We start from the raw sequence: 24,502 nt of genomic DNA on the forward strand, positions 1-24,502 counted from the left end.
CATGCTCTGTCTCTCTCTGTCCCAAAAATAAATAAACGTTGAAAAAAATTAAAAAAAAAAAAAAACAAAAAACAAAAAACTCTTCAAATACAGAGGCAGAATGTAGTGTGGTGATTAAGAGTATGCTCTCTGGAATCAGGCTGCCTGGATTCAAAGTGTATCTAGATCCTTTTATTGGGTGCTTCCTTATTTTGCAGAACAATGGCTTTTCAGTGACTTATTGAATGATCTTTTTCACCCTGGGTTCTTAAGAAGCCTGAAGCAGTTGCTAGCAGTGTCCATCTAAATCTCCTTGGCCATGACTACCATTTTGGTGCACACCAGCCCAACCTCCCCTAACTACCTGCACCCAATCTCTTTGCAGGGGTTTCTGTGGCCACCAGTGCCTGATCTACCTACATGCAAGTGCTGGGCATTGACTCTCCCAGTCTTTGTGGGAATAGCCTTCACTGGAAGACTGACAGGAGCTGGCTATCAATCAATGACTGATGAAAGTCCCCCAGTTCTTTTGTACCACAGGTGGGATACCTGAGGTGCATATACTTCGGTTGTTCCCAGAATTCCCCAGCAGCATTATGCTTAATATTCTGAAGTGTTGACTTGCTTGATAATGAATTTTTATTGGCTTCTTTCAATTTTGTCTGAATTCTCTCCTCGCCTACTGGTGTGTCCTGAGATCACATCCCAAATAAAACTCCCTGCACTCAAGCACTTGTCTCAGAGTCAACTTCTGGGGTAACACAAACGAAAGGGAGGCCCTTAAAACAACTTCAGTGGCATTTTATCACAGCTCATTTGGGAAAGTTACTTTCCTTCTTTGTGCTCTTATATTGTAGCAATAGATTAAAAGAATAACCCAAAGAGACTGGGATATTACCAAGTGGACTATAAATTATCCAAACATTCTATAATGAATATGTTTTCCTATGGATTTTTAAGTATTTCTCTAGATAAACTTGACACTTGATAGTAATACAGAGTTGTTCACTTCACACTGTTTCTTTACTCCCTTGGAAGTTGTTAAAAATACATTTAAAGAAATAAAATAGGAGTGCCTGGGTGGCTCAGTGGGTTAAGCATTCAATTTCAGCTCAGGTCATGATCTCACAGCTCGTGGGTTGAGCCCTGCATTGGGTTCTGTGCTGATAGCTCAAAGCCTGGAGCCTGCTTTGGATTTTGTGTCCCTCTCACTCTCTGCCCCTCCCCCACTCACGTTCTGTCTCTGTCAAATTCTGTCTGTTCTGTTCTGTCTCTGTAACAAACATTACAAAAATTTTAAAAAATAAAGACATAAAATATGTCCCAGTAACATGCTGTTACCTTGGATCTTAACTGATTTAGCTTGAAAAATCTATGAATGAATAACAAGGTTTTAGTCATTTGTCAAAAATAGAAATGAGTACGATTGATCTCCTTTAATTTGTAAGTGCATTTTTAGAAACGATTCACTTTTTCAACTTAAAGTAATATTCAGAATGGCATGCGATTCTGTGTACTACATTTCCAAATCATACTGGTTATGATTATAGGGCTTTTTATAGTGAGCTTTATATAGTCTATAGTGAGAGTCCCAACTCAATTTCATGATCTTAAGGAACAATCTATAAAGAAAGGGAGAAACAAAAAATTTAAAAGTTCACACTGAGAACAATAAAAAAAAAATACAAGGTGGTATGTTTTTTAGCAGATCCTGCCACACGCACACACACATGAAAAAATGTTAATTTAAATCCACTTTTTATTCTTTCATAGATTTTAACAATTATACACAACTTTTAACATAAAGATAGTGAAATCTCAAGGATAAGGAGGCAATATATATGGCCTCTTCTATTCGTTCTTCAGGATGGAAGGAAATTTCCAAAGGGTACAATGTGTGAGATTTAACACTGGAAAAATACATATGAAACTTGTTTAACTGGCTCCACTTAGGACCAGGCATAGCACAATAAATATAGAACTGCATCATCTTTTTAAAAGATTGTTGTAATTTTAACAGGTTCTTACTAAAGAAATATGATCAGTGACCAATTTGAAGTTCTACAACATACAGATGAAGGGACACTTACAATGAGTATCAGAGCATCTTCTGTCTCCAGCATCTTCACACCCATACATCAGCATTCTTCAAAGGGAGTAAGAATTACATTGCAAACTCAGAATGACAAAAAAACAAACTTGGTCAAACTTTCTTCATTATATCACTCATTACTATCATAATCCTGGTTTGCTGGTAGATTTAAGGTAGGAATAGAACATTTTTGAAATCCTTTTCAATTCCACTGGTCTTCGGGCCTCTAGGTGGGAGGCCACATTGGAAGCAAACTGATTAAGCAGCACCATTAAGTCCACATCTCAACGAATCATTGCATAATTTTTATATTTTCCAATATTTGGAAAAGTTAAAAAAAAAAAAAAAAGCTACATATGGAAGAATATCTATCCTGAACAGCAAGCCACTGTAAAAACATGCAGTCTGCAAGACTGAAACAAACCACTGCTGAATTCTCTACTTTCCTTGACGGACCAAAAGAAATACATGACCTAAAAATTTAAATAATAATATACTGAGGCATAAAATAAATACTTTATTTATGCTATTACATTTGGGTATTTGAGGTTGTTAGGCATGTTCACATGCCCTTTCCTCTTCCTAAAGAGGAAGCAATGGTGCCAGCACTATTGGTCAGAAAGAAGTAATGAGAAACTGTTGCTCTCAGAGCTGTTCTGAAGTGTGCCTTACACAAAGACAGAAATTATTACTTTAAAACATATACTTAAAAGACAGGATGAAATTATCTTTTTTTCACATGACCCAGATTCTGTTATTAGCAGATAAAAGAATTAATTTCATCCTTATTAAACAGGATGAAAACTGCTATGCTATTGTTACAGATATTCTGAAAAGTCTTTTGAGCCAGTAAGCTGGCAAACTGGTTGTTCAAAAGTTCACTGAGCAAACAAACATGCAAACACATGACACACATCATTATCTTGTAAAAATGTAATGCCGCTCTGGCCCCAAGAATCACTACAGTCCAGCTGGTCCTTAATGGTGCAAACAGCCTTAACCACTACTGAATATCTTCTCTGTGGCATTTTACTGCCCATCACACTGCCACATGATTCTTAGAAGCTTCGGCTTCTAAGATGTTTGAGGAAAAGAAAAAGGGCACGAAGTGGATCAAGTTCCCCGTGATTGTTTTAAATGTGATTTTAAAAAGACTTTCCTAGTAATGTAGTAGGGTAGTCCTTGATACTGCATTTTTCATACTGAAATAAAATATGCTTTAACAAGATGATGTTTAAGTTTGACCACTTGGCTCCTTTTCCACTTTTTTAGAGGGTACTGATTCATATACTGTGCTGAGTCCCACAAATGCCTGTTTTAAAAACAGTAGAGTTCCCAACAGTTTCCTATAAACATTCCTGATTTATACTGGGGGAGGCAATGCATAATTGGAACATTAATCATTCATGGTTTTAAAAAAGTAATTATATCCTGCAAAGCAGCTACTTAGCAAAATGCTAAGCTGCAAATAACCTTACCACATAGATATTGAGTCATTTCACAAAGTACCTGTCAAAACGTGTAGAAATCTGGCCTTCCGCTCCAGATCTATTGCAAAGAGAGTACATGCAATAGTCCCATTTACAATTTAATGGTGATGAGGCAAGGGCAAACCTAGGACAAGGAGGCATGTCACCCTACATATGAGTTTACAGTAGTGTAGCCATTATATATCATATTTACTACATTCACCATTCGGAGAAAGGATCAGGGAGGCCCTTCAAACACTGGAACAAAGGAATGTTTGTTTCATAGAAGACCCACCAGATAAACAGGGGAACAAGCGATAACACACATAGGCACTAGTCTCAAAGCTGCACAACAAAGAAGCAAAGGGTTTGGAGATGAGAAATTTAGGAAACTATACACAGAGGAGAGACTGCTGAGGAAAAGAAGGAAAGAAATCACAGTTCTAATCTTCGAGGCTACGGAATGCGTTCTGCATGTCTTCAAGAAGTTGTGCGTAGTCAGCCTTGATCTTTGCTTCACCGTCTTTTACCGGATCCTGAAAAAAGACATTACAGAATTCAATTTACCTTTGGAAAAGAATTTTCAGAACAGGTAGTAAGTTACGTATGTTTAATATATTTTGAGTATTAGGTTAAGTGAGGTACACTGCTAAAACACAGGCAGGGGTCAAAATTATCCTTATTTTCCTATAAGAAGAGAAATGTATAAATGGAGTAATACTCCAACCTAACAGAAAGAAGACAAAATTTTGATTTTGTATTTTGCCTGCTAACTGTATTCAACGACCAATAGATGATTTATCCTCAACAATATGCAAAATATGGGAAAATTATGCAGTATCACACATTACATTCATTCTCTAGCATGTACAAGATAGTTGGAATTAATTTAGTCAAAACATAATTTACTGTTCATGGTCTCATAGTATCACATTGGAACAAAGGAAGTAAAATTTCTAAAATAATCTTAAAATGTGTATTTTAAATCCTTATGGAAAACAACTTAATTGAGTAGTATGTATAAAAGAGGCTTTAAAATATTTAAGCCCGGACTCAATCATTTCACTTCTGGGAAGCTATAACAGGAAAATACACAAAACCAACTACATAAACAAAGCTGTCCATACCAACAACTGGAAATTTCCTATATACCTAACAATAGGCAAATATTATTCTCCAGCCACAAAATAATGTTACAGAAGAATATTTAATGACATAAAAAATTATGGAGATATTAATTTGATACAATGTGCATGTAAATAGAAAAAAGATATCACCTTGAATCACATGATCAGAAATCATCGCTATATTATTTATCATTGCATATATATATATATATATTTATAAATTTTTTTTTAAAGTTCACCTATTTATTTTGGGAGAGACAGAGAGAGCATGAGCAAGCAGGGGAAGGGCAGAGAGAGAGGTATAATCCCAAGCAGGCTCCATGTTTTCAGCGTGGAGCCTGACGTGGGGATTGAACCCACGAACTGTGAGATCATAACCTGAGCCGAGACGAAGAGTCAGCCGCTCAACAAACTGAGCCACCCAGGTGCCCCTTATCACATATATTTTTAATCCTCTTCCTATGAATGTATAATCCATTTATTTATTTAAAGTATAACTAATATACAGTGTTATATAAGTTTTAAATATACAATTATAGTGATTCAACACTTCTATACATTACTCAGTGCTCATCATAGTAGCAGTGTGTTCTTAATTCCCTTCACCTTCCTTTCACCCATTCCCCCAACCCATCTCTCCTCTGACAACCACCAGCCTATTCTCCACAGGAGTCTGTTTTTTGGTTTGCCTCTTTTTTCCTTTGTTTGTTTGCTGTGTTTCTTAAATTCCACATATGAGTGAAATCATATGGTATTTGCCTTCCTCTAAATGACTTACTTCACTTAGCATTATACTCTCTCAATCCATCCAGGTTACAATTGGCAAGATTTCACCTTTTTATGGTTGATTAATATTCCACTATACATGTGTGAATGTGTCTGTGTATCACATTTTCTTTATCCATATGAATGTTTAATCTTTAAAAATAAAATTTGGATCAAATTACATATAGAATTTTTTTGCAACCTGATTTTTTTCACTCATTATACCATAAACATTTGCTCAGATCTTTGGATATTCTTTGAAAAAATGATATTGATGTCTTCTTAATACTCTTGCTATAATGTACATGCCATAATGTACTGTTGATCCTGTTTACCCTTGAATGACATTTAAGAAGTTTAATAAACAATCTTTGGGGCGCCTGGGTGGCTCAGCTGGTTAAGTGTCCGACTTCGGCTCAGGTCATGATCTCATGGTTCGTGGGTTTGAGCCCTGCGTTGGGCTCTGTACTGACAGCTCAGAGCCTGCAGCCTGCTTCAGATTCTGTCTCCAGTTCTCTCTGCCCCTCCCCCGCTTCTGCTCTGTCTCTAAAATAAATGAACATTAAAAAAAAAAAAAAAAAAAAACCTTTTACATACATTCATATCAAAAGTCTCTGATTAGGTGCACCTGGGTGGCTCAGTCAGTTAAGTGTCTGGCTTTTGATTTTGGCTCAGGTCATGATCTCATAGTTTGTGAGACAGAGCTCTGTTGGGCTCTGTGCTATCAGTGAGGAGCCTGGTTGAGATTCTCTCTCTCCCTCTTTCTCTGCCCCTCCCCGGCTTGTGTGCTCCCCTCTTTTGGGAGGCAGCTGGATGGCTCAGTCAGTTGAATGTCTGACTTGGCTTACTTAGGTCATGATCTCGTGGTTTGTGAGTTCGAGCCCCACATCAGGCTCACTGCTGTCGGTGTGGAGCCTGCTTCAGATCCTCTGTCCCCTCTCTGTGCCCTTCCCTGCTTTTGTTCTCCCCAAAATAAACAAACATTAAAAAAATTGTTTAAAAAAATGTTTTTTCTGATTATTGTATGTCAACTATACTTCATTTAAAAAGAAATCTGGTTATTGGGTCATATGTTTTGAATTGAAGCGAAAGGACTCATAGAGTGTGAATATTTTAAAATTCTTGTTACAGTGACTATTTTTACAGATTTACTTTCAACTTATAGTGTAAACAAACACTATATATATAATGCACTGTCACAGAATCGTTCTCAATTTCTCTAAAGGTGATTAGTAAATATACTTGGATGTCTTAATTTAGAAATAATTAAATACAACCCAACTGATCAAATATTTTAAAAACAATCTTACACATTTGGATTTCTACTGATAATCTCATTTAATTACCTATTTATGGCTAGAGTAATTAAGAAAAAAAAGAATCCACCTCAAAGTTAAAAATGATGCGTAACAGGATACTTAGAAGTAAACAGCAGAAGTCATTTCAGGTGAGCATGGGGGTAAATTGGTAATAGGTACTTGAGGTAAAGTAATTGCTGCCCAGCTATGATTTTAGCTCTAAACTGCCTGGCAGTTAAGACAAAAGGGAAAACATGTCAGCATTTATTTTAGACATGACATACTAAAACTTTTATCACTAGAATTCTTATTTGAACATAACTTTAAGGTCTGTTCTGGTCCTGAGCCTGTATGAAAATGATAAACCCAAGTTTCACACATTAGGTCGTGGAGAAATAGATTGTTTGTAAATAGTTAAATAATTCAAAAGAAACATTTCCTACTAAAAAAGTTAAGTAGAAACAAAATATACCTTGAATTTCATGGAGGAAAGTTTATAGAGGATCTCCCCCATGTGCTCGCGGATAATGGACCATGTGATTTTATTGTCACTCTGTGCAGTGGTTTCAACAGCTCTACGGGCCATATCATAAAACGCAATCATGTTGGACAGCATCCCTACTGTCTTGTAGAATGGGCAGAACCTAGGGTAAAAATGAAAGTCAAAATAATTAACAAAATAAAATCCAAAGCAGGCTCATATTTCATCTACAAAATAGCAGAGCATTAGCTTCTTTATTTAAATATGCAGACTACTTATATTTATCAGATAATAAGGAATGAAAAAAAAAGTGGTAAACACTAACAACTACGTATCCAGAGTTTTTGGGTAGAGATGGGATATGGAGTGAATGCATAGATGGAGATATATATTCATTTATTTATCTTAAGGTGATGTTCTTTTTTTATCTATTAAAATAACTAAAGATGGGGCTCCTGGGTGGCTCAGTCGGTTGAGTGTCCGACTTCAGCTCAGGTCATGATCTCGCAGTTTGTGAGTTTAAGCCCCATGTCGGGCTCTGTGCTGGCAGCTCGGAGCCTGGAGCCTGCTTCAGATTCTGTGTCTCCTCCTTTCTCTGCCCCTCCCATGCTCATGCTCTGTCTCTCTCTGTCTCTCAACAATAAATGAATGTTAAAAAATAAATAAAAAAAAAAAAGAAAATAACTAAAGAGGAAGAACAATTAAACAGTACTGCTATAATCTAATGACTGAGTACTGCTATAATCTAACCTCTGAGGGTCTGTTTTCATACAGTGCAGTTAAAGGAGTAACCCAAATGGTAAAATAACTGAGTTGCAAAGACTCCCTTGTGATAGTGGGGTGAAGGTTTAATGAATAATAGGAAAACAGAAAACTGTAATTTCCTAAAATGAACAGTAACCCCTTCCCCCATTAACGTGGTCATTTTCACTTACCCATACCTTTTAATAATGAGGACACACACATTAATACTCAACTTGGATCACATGCATTCTTATCAACTTCCTGACACATTCAAACACACTTGCATGCACAATTTCATGAACATTCTGTACTATGCTTTCCAAAGAATTTTCCCCTGGTTGAATTATTTTTGTATGGGTGGCCAGAACTTAACTTCCTGATACAGATTTTTGAGATTTATGTTATCATATTTTCTGCTTGTCCTACATTCTCATAATCCTATTTGTTCAGTTCCTTCTTCAATCCAACTATGATCTGAGGGAGAAAAGCTAGCCTATGATGAAAGGGCTCAATACTATCAAAGTTTAAAAGAAATAGGGACTTGGGCACCTGGGTGGCTCAGTCGGTTAAGAGTCTGACTTTGGCTCAGGTCATCACCTCACAGTTCATGAGACCCGCGTCGGGCTCTGTGCTGACAGCTCAGAGCCTGGAGCCTGCTTCGGATTCTGTGTCTCCCTCTCTTTCTGCCCCTCCTCTGCTCACAGTCTGTCTGTCTGTCTCTCTCTCTCAAAAATAAACAAACATTAAAAAATTTAAAAAAAAATAAAAGAAAAGAAATGGAGACTTTAAGCCACAGTAGATGCAGAGACAAATGGGACATCTAACAGAGACTAGCAGAAAGAGACTAAGTCTACTGGGAAATGAAGCACGAAAGTAGGACATACTTATTTAGGAAAAGAGTAGAAGAGGCATGGGCAGTTGTAAGGGGTATTGAGAAAAGCTTCTGAAGGAGGCAATGATCCCCTCATTCTGCACACTATGCCATAATCTAATCTACTTAAAGATGGCTGGGCAATGAGTGAAAATACTGTCATAACTGCACAAATAAGCAAAATCAAGACAAGGGTACATATTAGATCGTTAGATGTTTGCTATAACAATCCAAAGAACATAAATTGAGTCAGAGTTGCGTCTGCATTTGAAGAAAAAAAAAAAGAATTCTAATGTGAAGGCAGCTCTTTCTTCAAAATCCAACAGAAAATCCTCAAATAAAAAAAGAAAATAATCAGGATAGGTTACCTGTCATAAGGAGTATACCCATTTTGTTGTAAGAAATCATCTTTGATAAGTTTTGCTACTTCCAGAGTGATTTTATCTGTTTCTGCTAGAGAAGCCTAAAAGAGAAAAAAAAATATTTTTAAAAATTTACTTCCATAATGCGGGATCAGTGATTATAAGCAATTAAGCAAACAAAAACTATATAATCAATACACAATCGCCTATCATTAATAAATTCACTTTATAACTGCTTGTTAATTTTTTTTTATTGTGGTAAAAACCATTTAAGATAAAAATTTCCATCTTAACCAGTTTTAAGTGTAGTTCAGTAATGTTAAGTATATTCACATTGTTGTGAAACAGATTACCATAACTGGTCATCTTGCAAATCTGAAACTCTACATCCATTAAATAGCAACTCTCCTTCTCCCCCTCTCCCAGACCCTGGTAACCACCATTCTACTTTCTGTTTCTATGAATGTGACTGCTTTAGACAAAATCATACAATATTTGTGTTTTTGTGACTACCTTATTTCACTTTACATAGTGTCCTCAAGGTTCATCCATTCTGTAGTTGTTAGAATTTTCCTTCCTTTTTAAGGCTGGATAATATTCCATTATATACATACATGCACCACATTTTGTTTATCCATTCATCAAAGGACAGTGGGTTGTTTCCACCCCTTAGCTATTGTGAATAGGTGCTACTATGAACATGGTATGTATACAAATAAATTAACTTTCTTCTTTTTTTTGAAATGCTTTCTTCCTCACATCCTGGCTTCCTAGCTTAATTATTTGAATTTTGAGCCTTAAGTTTGTTTCAAGATCTATACATTTCATAAACAGTTAATTTTTAAAAAACATTACATGGTGTTTACAACTATATAAATGCAAAGTATAGGAAGCATGTACTTATGTCGGTGCTATTTTATTGGATTTGCTGTTAGAGCTTCTTTAAATATCACTGCCTCAAAAACTTTAACTCTTGCAATCACCCTAATTAGACTAACAGGTAAAAATTTCTTGGGAATTGTGGGAAAGGGACAGGCTCAGTAAGTTAACTATTTTTTTTTTTTTTAATGACTGGAATGCAGCGCATTTTTTAAAAAATTTTATTTAAGTAATGTCTACATCCAACGTGGGCTCAAACTCTCGACTGAGATTAAGAGTCACATGCTCTTCTGACTGAGCCAGCCAGGTGTCCCTTAACTGTAGTCTTTTGTTATCTTTTTACAACTAAGATCCTTAGAGGTAAGGATCAGGTCTTGTTTCTTTTCTTTTTCCTGCTTTTTAAATTCCTTTTATCCCTAATCTCCTCTTCAACCACAGGCAAGTATTCAAATGTTTTATGTGTATTCTTTTATGTGCATAAATTCATGTGAAATGGGTATTTTATTTTGTAATAGTATTTTTAATTATGTAAGGCAGTTTTATTTGTGTCTTTGGCACTTTTTCAGATCCAGCCATGTTGCTGTGTGTCACACAGTCTGCTTCTAGCTCTTGCATACCTCATTTTCCACAGTATGCTCCTTCTCTATTTTTATTTTCCATCTTTGCCCCCGTAGAAAGCACTGAGATTTCCTCTAACTCCCTGCCACCACAAACGTGTCCATTTAAGGACCTGTTTGGGAATTTCTTTTGAGATAAATATCCGGAAACAGAACCGCTACGTCACAGGATATATACAACCAAGTACTGTCACTGCTCTCCACGATGCCATCCCAGATGACACTCCCACCAACAGCACACCATTCCTCTGTCCTCACACCAGTTGGCGTTATCCAGCTTTCTGATATTTGCCATTTTCACTGGTATGACATGATATTTCATTATCGTTTGAGCATTTCTCCACAGGCTTCTTAATCTTTTGCGTTTTTCCTCTTCTCCTCTTCTATAATCTGTCTGCTACTTCCTTTGCCCATGTCTGTTGGGAGTTCTAATCTTCTTGTTAACTTAACTGTTAGGTAACAGTTCATCAGTTTTAGATGTTGCAAACTCCCTCCCAATCAGTCATCTGTTTTGTCACCTCTATCCATGATAGGCCTTTGGTGAACAAAAATCCTTGCATTTCATATAATCAAAATCTTTTTTTTTTAATTGCTTGTGTGTATGAATGGGGGTTTGTTTAAAAAGCCCTTTTCCAACCATTGATCACAGAGATATTCTCTTAACGTTTGCGTCTATTAACTTGAAAGTCTCATCTTTCACATTTAAATTGCTAATCTGGAGTCTAGTTTTGTGTGTGGAATTAGGTAATGCTGCATTTTTATTTTTCTCCAATTTAAAATAGTTTTCCATCATCACTAAAACAATCCATCCTCCCTGCATTCGAATTGTGATACCATCTTTGCCATATGAAAAGTCTATATATACTTGAGTACATTTCTGTTTTCTTTCACTGATCTATTTGTCTGTTATTTCACCAATAACACGTTTTTATCACAATGTTTTGTATTGATATCCAATAGAGTAAAATCTCCCTTTTTATTATTCTTTTTTAAAGAATAGTATTTGTGATAGCAAATGAATTTTTGAATGGTTACTAATTTGTACAAAAGATGTAACCAGGAATTTGACTGGCATCACATCAAATTTATAGATTAAAGTGCTATCTACCTAATAAGTCTATCTAAGACCTTGGACTGTCTCTCTATGTCTTCAGATTTTGTTTCATTTATTAGTTTTAAAATGTTTTCCACAGAATAATGTTATTTTTGATTAGTTCCTACATTCTCATTTTTGTTACTATTGTGGACACCTTATTTTTAGTTTTATTTTCTAACTGCTATTGCTAATACAGAAACATTTTCTTGATTTTTTGTTTATCTTGAAACCCTCACCAAACTTCTATTAGTTCTAATCGTTTCTCTATTAATTGTTATTTTTCTTATTATATAATGATATTTTAATTTCTTTCTTTACAAGTTTTCTCTTTTCTTATATCATTGATTAGGTCTTCTGGTATTTGAGCATTAGCAGTGATAGTAAGTATTCTTGTTTTAATCCTGATATTTAAACAGAATGCATCAGAAGTTTTTCCTTTAAGTAAAATATTTTCCCTGGGTTTTAGTATATTACCTTTAACAAATTAAGGAAATTCCCCTCTATTCCTTGCTTACTAAGAGATTTTTAAAAACTATAAATAAGTAATGAACTTCAAATGCTTTTTCCACATTGGTTGAGATATCCCTTTTTCATTACATTAATTACATTGGTGAGTTACAATAACAGATTTTGTGTTGAATCATATTTGCATTCCTGAGATAAACTTTACTTGTGTTATTTTATTCTTTTAATACCCTACAGAATCTAGTAAACAGTAATATTTAATTTAGGAATTTGATATCTATATTCACAAACAAAATGCCCCTGTGATTGTCTTTTCTTATATTGTCTTTGGTTCTGGAGGTCTTCTGTTTCTACTTCCTCTTAACCAGGGCCATAGTACTCATTTATAAAAAATGAGTATTTAATATGTGCTAGTTAGCTAATAATACTATCGGTTGTGGAAAACAAATTAGGAGGTGACTTTATAACATATAATAAAAAGAACAGAGCCAGATAGAGAAACGGACATCCTGACTAGCACTGCATACCATCTGAGAAGTCATTCAACTCTGGAATTTAATCTGGCTAAATTTAATTATACCATCCTCCTTTGAAACATCAAGACACAGACACAAGAATACAAGTCACGTGTTGAAGGTCACACAGCTATTATCAAAAAAAAAAAAAACTAGCATCCAATCCTTCTGATTCCTAGCTTTGGTGCTCCTGCAAAAATAAAATTGATCCAAAGCACGGCACTTCTAATTTGGTTGGTGATGGGTATGTTCTATTTCAAGAAATAAAAGTAAATCCAGTGTTTCTTTCTCATCTACAATATAACCAGGACCATGCAAAGCACTATAGAGGATCAAAAAGAATATAAAGGCTCTAACAATTTAGTTCCTCCTTCTGGTTGACCATTTTGAAGTGCAAGCCCCTCTTCTTTAACCTAGGAAAGCTCTGTGCCTGCTTTGACCAGAACAAAACAGAAGTGATAGATATACTAGTTTGGGGGCCCCAGCTTATGAGGCTGTTGGTTTCCACTTTCTTTCTTTTTATATACTCTGTCTGACAGCCCTAAACTGCCATGTGGAGACACTACATGGAGGGACAAATGTCCAGCTAACCCATAGCCATTCTAGCCATCCCAGCCCAGGCACTAAACCTGCGAGGGAAGAAACTTTCAGATGACTCCAGCCTCAGCCACCATATGACTGCAACTGTATGAGGGGCCCAAGCAAAATCAGCCCCGAAACTATGAGCAGTAAAACACTGTTCAAACACTCAAAAGTATTGGAGTGGTTTGTTACTCAATAGTAGATAATCAAAACAATAATCATCTTTCTACCTTCCATAACATAAATGGGACCCTCAAATATCTACTGGATAAAGGCTAAGCTAAAATTCCATTATTTTAAAAAACATTTAATAAAGACTCATTTTGCTAGGCAAGAATCCAAGTTTCTCTCTGTCCTTAAAACACACCAGTATAACTCCTGGATCTGTCCTCCATGGGGCTTAACTACTCACCTTTCCGACAAGTTGTACAATTTCTGCCAGGTCTTCTTCTTCCTGCAGAATCTCCTTAGCTTTGGTCCTCAGAGGAACAAATTCTGTGAAGTGTTTGTCATAGTACTCGTCCAACGCACGCATGTACTTGCTATAGCTGATTAACCAGTTGACAGAGGGGAAATGCTTACGTTGAGCTAGTTTTTTATCTAAGCCCCAAAACACCTGATGTAAAAAAACAAAAACAAAAACAAATTCAATGATTTTTCTTAAATAAGTAAATAAATAAAGCCTTGAAGTATATTTGCTTGTTCTAAATATGCAATTCTGTAATTTTTTGGTCAAATTATCTTTTTAGTATATACCATGTGTAACTGAAATAGAATAAAACTTAGAATTAAAAAATGTATTTCTTTTAGTTTCAGGAGAATTATAGTCAAATTCAAATTGTATCTGAATTTCCTCAATAGTGTGGCAAATCTGATAGAAAAAAAAAATTGACTCCTTTGAAGATTTATTATGGTACAATATAAACAGAGGAACCAGAAAATGTCTATAGAGAAAGAACAGATTCTTCCCTTTGTTTAAAAACCTGGAAACATTCTGATTAACTTGGATTCCCTATCATGAAGGGTCAACTCAATAAGTCTACCAATCGTTTTTCAAAGGCCAAATGTTCATGTATATTTTAGTCATTTTTTAAAGTTTTCTACTACTTTTTAAAAAAAATTTTTTTTTTGTTAAATTTTTTTTTTTTTCAACGTTTATTTATTTTTGGGACAGAGAGAGACAGAGCATGAACGGGGGAGGGGCAGAGAGAGAGGGAGACACAGAATCGGAAACAGGCTCCAGGCTCTGAGCCACCAGCCCAGAGCCCGACGCGGGGCTTGAACTCACGGACCGCGAGATCGTGACCTGGCTGAAGTCGGACGCTTAACCGACTGCGCCACCCAGGCGCCCCAAAAAATTTTTTGATGTTTATTTATTTTTGAGAGAGAAAGAGACTGCCCGAGTGGGGGAGGGGCAGAGAGAGACAGGGAGACAGAATCTGAAGCAGCTTCAGGCGCTGAGCTGTCAGCACAGAGCCTGATATGGGGCTCAAATTCACCAACTGTGAGATCGTGACCTGAGCCGAAGTAGGCTGCTTAACCAACTGAGCCACCCAGGCACCCCATTTTGTTTTGTTTTTTAATGTTTATGTACTTTTGAGAGACACAGAGTTAGAGCCGGGGTGGGGCAGAGACAGAGAGGAAGACACAGAACCTGAAGCAGCTCCAGGCTCTGAGCTGTCAGCACAGAGCCTGATGCAATGCTCAAACACACGAAAAAGGTGTGAGATCATGACCTGAGCCAAAGTTGGACGCTTAACTAAGCTGCCCAGGAACCCCTATATTTTATACCTTCTTGACTTTACTTCTCCTTTCCCTGAAATTTAAACTCAAAATGTTAGCAAAGGTTAAACACCTTGAGAGCTGTACATTTAGCCTGACATTTCTTTTTATCAGATACTGACAGAAACGTAAGCAAATATTCTTTTTCTCACATGAATAATACTTATGAATATATCAACATTTATTTTCTTTACTATAGTCCTGATTTGTATACATCTTTCACTTAGGCTTCTCTTAATGGCCAAGTTGGCTAGCTATCCACTACCATTCATGCCTTGTCACTGGGAGGCAGCTGCGTAGGCAGAAACTACACTTTCCAGCTTTGCTTTCATCTGGGTGTAGCTAACAGAATGAGTGGGGGATTGCACTGGAGCCCAAAGTTCACAGAGTGGGTGTGCCTTCTCCACAGTTTCCACTTGTGGCAGCAAGATGAAGATGGTTAACAGTCTAGGTGATGATGGTGGAGCCCAAGCTGGAAGGACCTCTGGTCTGTGAATTATTAGTATATGGAAAAGAGCTGCCCTCTGATAGGATCATCTGCTTTAGACCATACTATGAGGAAAAAGAAACTTCTACTGGGTTTTTGTCATTATGCATTTTTAGGCCTATTTGTTTCTACAACCAGGGTTACTCTCATTTAAAGGGTAGTATTATTCTAATACTAATAAAACTTTGCTATTCCAGATATATTTTCCACTTACAGAAATTAAATTTCATAAATCTTCAGCAAAGAGCTAAGAAAGAATGGACAGAATAAAAACTCTCAGTGACAAGAATGTTCCTAAAACAAACCTTCCTACTGCCTACTTTTAATGAGTAAATTTAATACTTCACGATGATTAGGTAACATTAGGGTAAGGGTGGGAAAGCTCAGAAGTTGACTATGCTAGGAAAAGGTATACCTGAACAATACCAAGAGTAGCGGATGTAACTGGATCAGAAAAATCACCACCAGGTGGAGAAACCCTAAATTTAAAAGAAAAAAAGTCATTAGAAAAGCTTAAGAAAACACAGCCGGTATATGAAAGTAAAAGTTTTTTAGAAGTTAATTTTAATGTAAATAACTTTAGAACTAACGTTTGAAAAGAAAATCTACATACAAATATTAATAAAAATCAATACTAAATTGCAAATAAGAATGGTAACTATTGAATGCCTTCAAGTGCAAAATATGAGAGACATAATCAATTTCATGACTCTAATCGAATAGATGAAGCAGGAAGGAAGAAAAAACTCTAAGAACAAAGTATGGCTTTAGGTAGTGATCATGGATCTTCACTTTGTTTTTCCATACAATCTTACTTAAACATGTCTATAATTTTCTAAGTTACTCGTAAGATATTGTGACTTGAATATAAAAAAATCAGTGCAGAGATAACCTAAACATGTACATTGTAAAGAGCTCCTCGGGTGACCCTGCAGTGGTTAAGAACCACTACCCTCAGAGGAAGCTGAATATTTTCTCTTTAAAATATATGACTTTTTATTCTTCTTTTGAAGAGTAAATAGTTTAGGTGCTTACGCTCCTACAATGCTGACACTTCCTTCTCTTTCAGGATTTCCAAGACATTTCACCCTGCCTGCTCGCTCATAGAAAGAGGCCAGACGGGCACCAAGGTATGCAGGATATCCACTATCTGAAAAGCGAAAAGAAAATTTTTTCTTTAAAAAAAAAAAAAAAAAAAAAAAATTTTAATATTTATTTTTGAAAGAGACAGAGAGAGAGAGAGAGAGAGAGAGAGAGAGACAGAAAGAGAGCGAACGTGGGAGGGGCGAAGAGTGAGACACAGAATCTGAAGCAGGCTCCAAGCCCCACGCTGTCAGCATAGAGCTCGACGCAGGGCTCCAACTCATGAACCATGAGATGACGACTTGGGTGAAGGTGGATGCTCAACCAACTGAGCCACCCAGGAGCCCCGTGAAAAGAAATTTAAGGGAGGTTCTAAGCCAGTCCTAAAAATCCTATCAGCCTTTTAATATAATAAGCAATACAAAGACTCACCTGCAGGCATTTCAGCTAAGCGACCAGAGATTTCTCTAAGGGCCTCCGCCCATCTAGAGGTAGAGTCAGCCATCATACTGACGTGATAACCCATGTCACGGAAATATTCTGACAGCGTAATTCCTAAATTGGGGAGAATATTACAAGTTATAATTCTATAATGTAGAATCCTGACTTGGCATCATTAAGAAAACTTTAAAGCAATAAATACATGAGGCAGACTGTTAGCTGTTCACCAAAATCCCCCTTCTTTTGTGCATACAGCCAAATTATATTTCCTAGCTTCCTTTGTATTTAGATATGACCAGGTAACTGACCTCTAGCTAACAGAATGAAAGTCGAAGTAATGAGTTCCATCATCAGGCATGCCACACATCCTTCCATGCTCTTTATTCTTTCTGGCTTACTGAGATGGACAGGACTCCCAGCAGCCCTGAAAGTCAGGAGTTGAAAACGGAAGAGTACTTTTCAGCCTGGGTCCCAGCCCAGAATGACAGAATGAAGAAGAGTCCCCCTAACCACTTAAAAAAACATCTGTTATCCTGAGCAATGACAAATTTGGGTTTATTTGTTGCCATAGCCTATTCTAATATTGTGCATTTAATTTTTTTATGTTTATTTATTTTTGAGAGAGACAGAGCATGAGTGGGAGAGGGACAGAGAGAGGGAGACACAGAATCTGTGTCCAGGCTCTGAGCCCGACGCAGGGCTTGAGCCCACAAACCGTGAGATCGTGATTTGAGCCAAAGTCAGAAACTTAACTGAGCCATCCAGGTATCCCAATATTGTACATTTTAAAAACCAGGAAAAGACTTTTTCTCTATTTTTTGTTGAGACAATTAAGTCTGAAATTAATTCCCATTGTAGCTTTTGTCTACGTATCACATACACATATACCAAAAACTATCAACTAATTAGCTTATTTTTCAAATGCAACAAATGTTAACACAAGTAATATCTTAATTATCCAGATCATTCTCCTGTGTATACCAGGTTCTGTTCTGTTAAATCACTTAGAGTAAACCATTTAGAAGAAGCTAATAGACAGAAAGAAGTCCTGGGTTCTAGCTCCTGTTCTCTGATTAATCTCCACAACTAACTTCATTTCCCAGTGTTATTTCCTAATCTGTTAAAATGGAATAACTCTTGTTCTACCTACTTGTGTATAGCAGATGAAATGATATGTATAAACACCTTAACTAAATTATAATAGTCTCAAAATCTAATGCCCTGATTCCTTTATTTTACCAGTAAAGAAAAAGTCTTATATAAGTAAAACAAAATAGTGCTCGAAAATTCAGCGCTTTACTATTTATCATATTGTACTTTCAGAATAAGAAATCGATATCTGAGGCTTCTAAAAAAATGATTCCATGAACAAAGTCTTTAAAAAAAATATTGCTTCTCATTATTAAGTTTTTAAAAAAGGGGTGCCTGGGTGACTCAGTTGCTTAAGTGACCAACTCTTGATTTTGGCTCAGATTATGATCTCAGGCGTTATGAGATACAGCCCTGAGCACTGTGTGGAGCATGCTTGGGATCCTTTCTCTCCCTCTCTTTCTGCCTCTCCCCGGCTTGCACTTTCTCAAAAATAAATAAATAAACATTTAAAAAGGCTTAAAAAACAATAGTTATCACATCTTTCAATCTGATGATAGGATCAGATCCTCACTTATATGAGCATACATAGCTGCACTTTAAGCCTCTGTGATAATATTCTGTGATAACGTATTAGGGAGACTTGGTGGAAGAAACAGATACATATGAGTAAACTTCAAAGAGTTTTCAGTGCCTACTAGTTAAAAAAAAAACAAAAACAAACCTCAGACAAAATAAAAAAATGAACAAACTGGGAAAACACTGGCCAACTCATGACAGATAAAAGACTAATTTCAAAGAGCTTTTATAAATCAGTATGAAAAATAACTCCTATCCAAAAGGAAAATGGACAGAATGCAGCTTTCAATTAGTTAATACAGATAGGAAAGATGTTAGCTGAAAGAAATACAGACTGAATCGGTATCTTTATTTTAAAAATTTTTAAATGTTTTTTAAAATTTATTTTTGAGAGAGAGAGAGACAGAGTGTGAGCAGGGGAGGGGCAGAGAGAGGTGGAGACACAGAATCTGAAACAGGCTCTAGGCTCTGAGCTGTCAGCACAGAGCCTGATGCAGGGCTCAAACATGTGAACCAAGAGATCGTGATCAGAGCTGAAGTCGGATGCTCAACCAACTGAGCCACCCAGGCGCCTCCCTGCCCCTTTTTTTTTTTTGTTTAATGTCTTTTTATTTTTGAGAGAGAGAGACAGAGTGCACTCTGAATATGTATCTATAGAGCAGGGATAGTAAATTGTTAAACCTAGGTGCTGAGTACATCAGCGTTCACTGTGTGTTTGATAATTATCATTAGGAAGCATTACAAAACATAGCACTGGTGAAGATGTGGGGAAACAGAACTCTTGTTCACTCATATCCTTTTTGAAGAGCTATCAATATCTAAGATCCACATTAACAGTTGTATGCTTAGCAATTTTACTTTTATAAACTTACCTTACAAAAATGTACAAAGAAACACATGCACAAAACATGAAAAGAAACTGTAAAAAACATACACAAGGATGTTTTAGTGAATCAAGGTTTGTGATAGCAAAAAAAAACAACAACAAAAAAACAAAACAAAACCCAAAACAAAAACAAAAAACAAAAAACCAAAACCTGTCAATAATTTATGTGTCTACCAGAAGGATGCTGGTAAAATAGATTATGATACAGCCATACAGAAGGGATACTGTGCAGCCATTTAGAAGAAGTAGGTAGACTTCTTGTCTTAAAATAATAGGTGAATATGTCCCTTTTCCCTTCTCATAAAAGTAATCACTAAACAAGGAGAACAAGAAGTATAAAAAACACAAACTCTATTACCAAAAACTAGGGGACATGTTTAGCTACACAACAAAATAATGAGGAAAGCCACCTAAATGAGGTAAAACCCAAACAAGGATGTGGGAAGACCCCAAGAATTCACCTGAAGCTGAACATCTCAGATTATGCTTTTGTAAAACTGGGGCAAAGCCAAGAATCCTTTGTTTGGAACACTGCACAAGGGATACTGGGTACTGGCAGGAGTTCCTTGGATCCAGTATGGCATCAAGGAGAAGCAGGGTGATGGGGACAAACAAAATGCAGGTAGGCACTCTTTACAGTGAGGAAAAAGTGGGTGAGGCAGGGTAGAAGAGAAAGAATGCACTGTAAGTGACCTTGTGGCAGTAGATTTCTGTTGGCAGAAGAAGATCAAAGTAACTTACACAACTCCATGCCACAACAAACTCCACAGATTGCCATGAAGCAATCCTGTCTCCCTTCCCATCTCCTGCAGAGATGAGTAATATTAACAATACATATCAGTATGGGAACTACACAAAATACAAGAAGAAAAAGGACAGAGGAGCAAATACAATGATGGCCAAAGAACCTGCCAAGGAACAGGTGAAAACTGTGACCACGATAAATTAATGAAAGAAACTGTTAATAACGCGTCCTACCACACAATAAAATCTCAAGGAATATACAGTAAGGTCAGAAAAGAGGTTTCATGAGCCAGCAGAGCTCAACAAAGAGCTGGAAGAAAAAATAAAGCCATTACAGAAATGAACGTTTCATTAGCAGCAAAGCATAGAATAACCACTGAATATCCTGTGAGCAAATGAACAAAAGGCTAAATAAAAAGGATTAGAAAGGATAAGATATATAAGGTAAACAGATAAAGGAGATCCAATATGTCTAGTTTGAAGAAGATAACCATAGCAGAAGAGAAAAGTTTGGGAAACAATTCTTGAAAATTTTCCAAAATGAAAGACACGTTCATAAGCTGAAAAAGTAACTACGCCTCAGGAAAAATTTATCAAAACTATCAATATTGGCATATATCTTAATAAAGTTGTAAAACTTTATTATTTTTTTAAATTTTTAATGTTTACTTATTTTTGAGAGACAGAAAGAGACAGTACATGATTGGGGAAAAGGCAGAGAGAGAGGGAGACACAGAATCCAAAGCAGGCTCCAGGCTCTGAGCTGTCAGTACAGAACCTGATGCAGGGCTTGAACTCAAGAACTGTGGGATCATGACCTAAGCAGAAGTCAGACGCTTAATTGACTGAGCCACCCAGGTCCCCAAAAGTTATAAAACTTTAAATTGAAGGAGAAATTCCTTTGGGGAAAAAAAAAAAAAAATCTTCCATAAAAGGAAAAAAAAGCAGGTTGGCTTCAGATCCCTCGCTTGTATTTAGTGCTACAATAAAAGTTCTCAAGGAAACATACATTGATCCAAAATATTTTATACTCAACCAAACTACTATTAAAATTTAAAGGCAGTATTGGGGTGCCTGGCTGGCTTAGTCGGAAGGGCATGCGACTCTTGATCTCAGAGTCATGAGTTTGAGCTCCATGCTGGGGGTAGAGATTCCTTAAAAAAACAAAAACAAAAACAAAAACAAAAACAGGTGTGCCTGCGTGGCTCAGTCAGTTAAACATCTGACTTAGGCTCAGGTCATGATCTCATGGCTTGTGAGTTCGAGTCCCATGCTGGGCTCTGTGCTGACAGCTCGAAGTCTGGAGCCTGCTTCAGATTCTGTGTCTCCCTCTCTCTCTGCCCCTCCCCTGCTCACACTCTTTCTCTCTCTCTCTCTCTCTCTCTCAAAAATAAACATTAAAAAAAAAAAACAAACAAAAAAGAAAATTTAAAGGCAGTAGAAAAAAACAAACTTATGAAGAAATAAGAATTCATAGAGGGGCGCCTCGGTGGCGCAGTCGGTTAAGCGTCCGACTTCAGCCAGGTCACGATCTCGCGGTCCGGGAGTTCGAGCCCCGCGTCAGGCTCTGGGTTGATGGCTCAGAGCCTGGAGCCTGTTTCCGATTCTGTGTCTCCCTCTCTCTCTGCCCCTCCCCCGTTCATGCTCTGTCTCTCTCTGTCCCAAAAATAAATAAACGTTGAAAAAAAAAATTTTTTTTAAAAAAAATAAAAAAAAAAGAATTCATAGAATGTAGTTTCCCTGAGACTTTCTTGAGGAAACTTTCAAAAGTCAGATTTTAGCCAACCACAAAATAAATGGAGAAATTATAGCCAAAAGAGTGCCTGTGGGGACTGACTCCATTTTACTCTAGGTTTAAGGCTAATAGAATATTGTATGCATGGTTACACATAGAATGTGAATATCATAAATCTGAAAATGTAGAAATAAAAGTACCAAAAAGTGGGGATAGAAGTGGGAGCAAATATGGGAGGTAACACATAAGTGCATTGATTTTCTTATCTTTTATATCTAGCCATCAAAATATACTAATCCAAAGGTCATCATTAAAGTTACAGACATATAGATTTATTTGGAGTTTAGAACAATGGTAAAACATGTAATGAAAAAAAAATGGTAGTAGAAGATAACATCATTTTCTGGTTATTAACAAGATTGAGACAATTCTAGAAATATACTGACATATCCTCATATGTACATAAAGCTATTTTATAGTACATAAAGCATTTTTTATTTTTATTTATTGATTTATTCATTTTTGTGCAGCATTTTTTTTTTTAATTTTTTTTTTTTTAACGTTTATTTATTTTTGAGACAGAGAGAGACAGAGCATGAACAGGGGAGGGACAGAGAGAGAGGGAGACACAGAATCGGAAGCAGGCTCCAGGCTCTGAACCATCATCCCAGAGCCCGATGCGGGGCTCGAACTCACGGACCGTGAGATCGTGACATGAGCTAAAGTCGGACGCCTAACCGACTGAGCCACCCAGGCGCCCCTGTGCAGCATTTTTTAAAAGCTAGGAATATGGTTGTACACACAAAGTATTTTAGAATGAAAGGAAAGTTCTTTGGAAAAAGAAAAGGTTTGGTGCTAGCTTTAAAGTTAAGAACAGATGTACACTGCTTTTATTTCAATTCATATACTCACCAGTATAAATAGAAGCTTCTCTAGCAGCAACAGGCATATTGGAGGTATTGGCTACCAAAGCTGTCCTCTTCATAATTGATTCCACCTTACCATCGACTTCCATCGTGAGCTAGAATTAAACAATCGATTATGACCCTCCCATTTCCAAACAGAACATTTTAGTCCCCGCTTTTACAACTTACCCATATTTAATCCCTCTTATAATCAGTTTTCCCAAAGTAATATTTCTCATCACTCCAACCTCTCCCCCCTGCCCCACTGTGCTGGAAAGAAGATAGGCATTATTTCCACTGCATAAACGAAATCCATTATTTTATGGAAAAAGGAATATTACTTTAGCAACCTAGTAGATCATATAAAGCCAATATAAAGTTCCCATCTACAAATATTTTGTCTATTTTATCTTTCTCCCAATAACTGAAAACCATCAGACCACAAATAGAAACTTTAAAGTATTTGAAAAATTCAAATTCCTTTCCTGGAATATACAAATTGAATCACAAATATAATCAGAAAATTCTTTAAGAGATCCTTGACAAATCAGAGCATTGCTCTAGGTCCAAGACAAAGCTTTTTTAATTGCCAAAGGAAGTCGGTTAGTGGTATTTTCTCTAAAATAATATTTGAAGCTTTGTATGTACAGACCTCTGGGAAGTCCCGGAGGACTTCAGACATCTCATTTCCTCGTTCACCACATCCTACATAGATGATCACATCACTATTGGAATACTTGGATAGAGACTGCGATATCACTGTCTTTCCACAGCCGAAAGCCCCCGGGATTGCAGTAGTTCCTCCCTGTACACATCTGAGCGGAGAAAACAAAGTGTGGATTACTACACTTGCTAATTACTACTAACAAATAAAGTAGGTAAGTGACACAGAAAAACAAGTTGAAGAAACAAAGCACTTTGAAATATTTTCATCTGTATCTATATATATACAAAGATAGATACACAGATACAGTAATTGCTTCCGCAGCTGGTACCTGTAACAGTGTATGTTTTTTATTGTCATTAACCATCTCTACCACCTTTAATAGCTAGATTGGGAGGGTACATGCCATAAAGTACTTGGGGAAAAGGAATATGAAAATAAAACAGTACTAATGATACTTGGAATGTTTATATAAATTAGTTCATGTAAGCACAATATAGGAATTACAGCTAAAAGAAAAATTTAAACAACTTTTCTAAGTTGTCTTGAGGCAAAAAATAAGACCTAAGAAAATCGTATCTTGCTATAAAGGTTAATGAACAAAGAATTTTGTTAAGGTGTTATGTCAATCCCCTTTTATACACTGAATAACTATTTATAAAGTACTTCCTAGGCACTAAAAACTGTTTGAAATGGCCGGAGAGACACCAGCAAATAAGATAGCCATGTTTCTGTAGGCAGAGCTCACATTCCAGCGGTGTAAAC

General features: G+C 36.5%; 1 protein-coding gene across 3 annotated transcripts in view; it reads right to left on the reverse strand.

The window, feature by feature from the left end:
- Nucleotides 1–1,720: 1,720 nt before the first annotated feature.
- Nucleotides 1,721–24,502, reverse strand: part of ATP6V1A (ATPase H+ transporting V1 subunit A) — a 64,887-nt gene continuing 42,105 nt past the window's right edge. For all 3 annotated transcript variants that reach the window (XM_030329871.2, XM_030329872.2, XM_030329874.1), the window contains 9 exons: nt 23,726–23,888; nt 23,081–23,189; nt 17,127–17,249; nt 16,647–16,761; nt 16,027–16,090; nt 13,755–13,958; nt 9,195–9,289; nt 7,203–7,374; nt 1,721–4,076 (listed from right to left, as the gene is read on the reverse strand). In XM_030329871.2, the coding sequence (XP_030185731.1) occupies nt 3,984–4,076; nt 7,203–7,374; nt 9,195–9,289; nt 13,755–13,958; nt 16,027–16,090; nt 16,647–16,761; nt 17,127–17,249; nt 23,081–23,189; nt 23,726–23,888 (1,138 nt within the window). In that variant the 3' untranslated portion in view covers nt 1,721–3,983. The remainder of the gene's footprint in view (nt 4,077–7,202; nt 7,375–9,194; nt 9,290–13,754; nt 13,959–16,026; nt 16,091–16,646; nt 16,762–17,126; nt 17,250–23,080; nt 23,190–23,725; nt 23,889–24,502) is intronic.

Source organism: Lynx canadensis, chromosome C2, assembly GCF_007474595.2.
Source record: "Lynx canadensis isolate LIC74 chromosome C2, mLynCan4.pri.v2, whole genome shotgun sequence".
NCBI lineage: Eukaryota > Metazoa > Chordata > Mammalia > Carnivora > Felidae > Lynx > Lynx canadensis.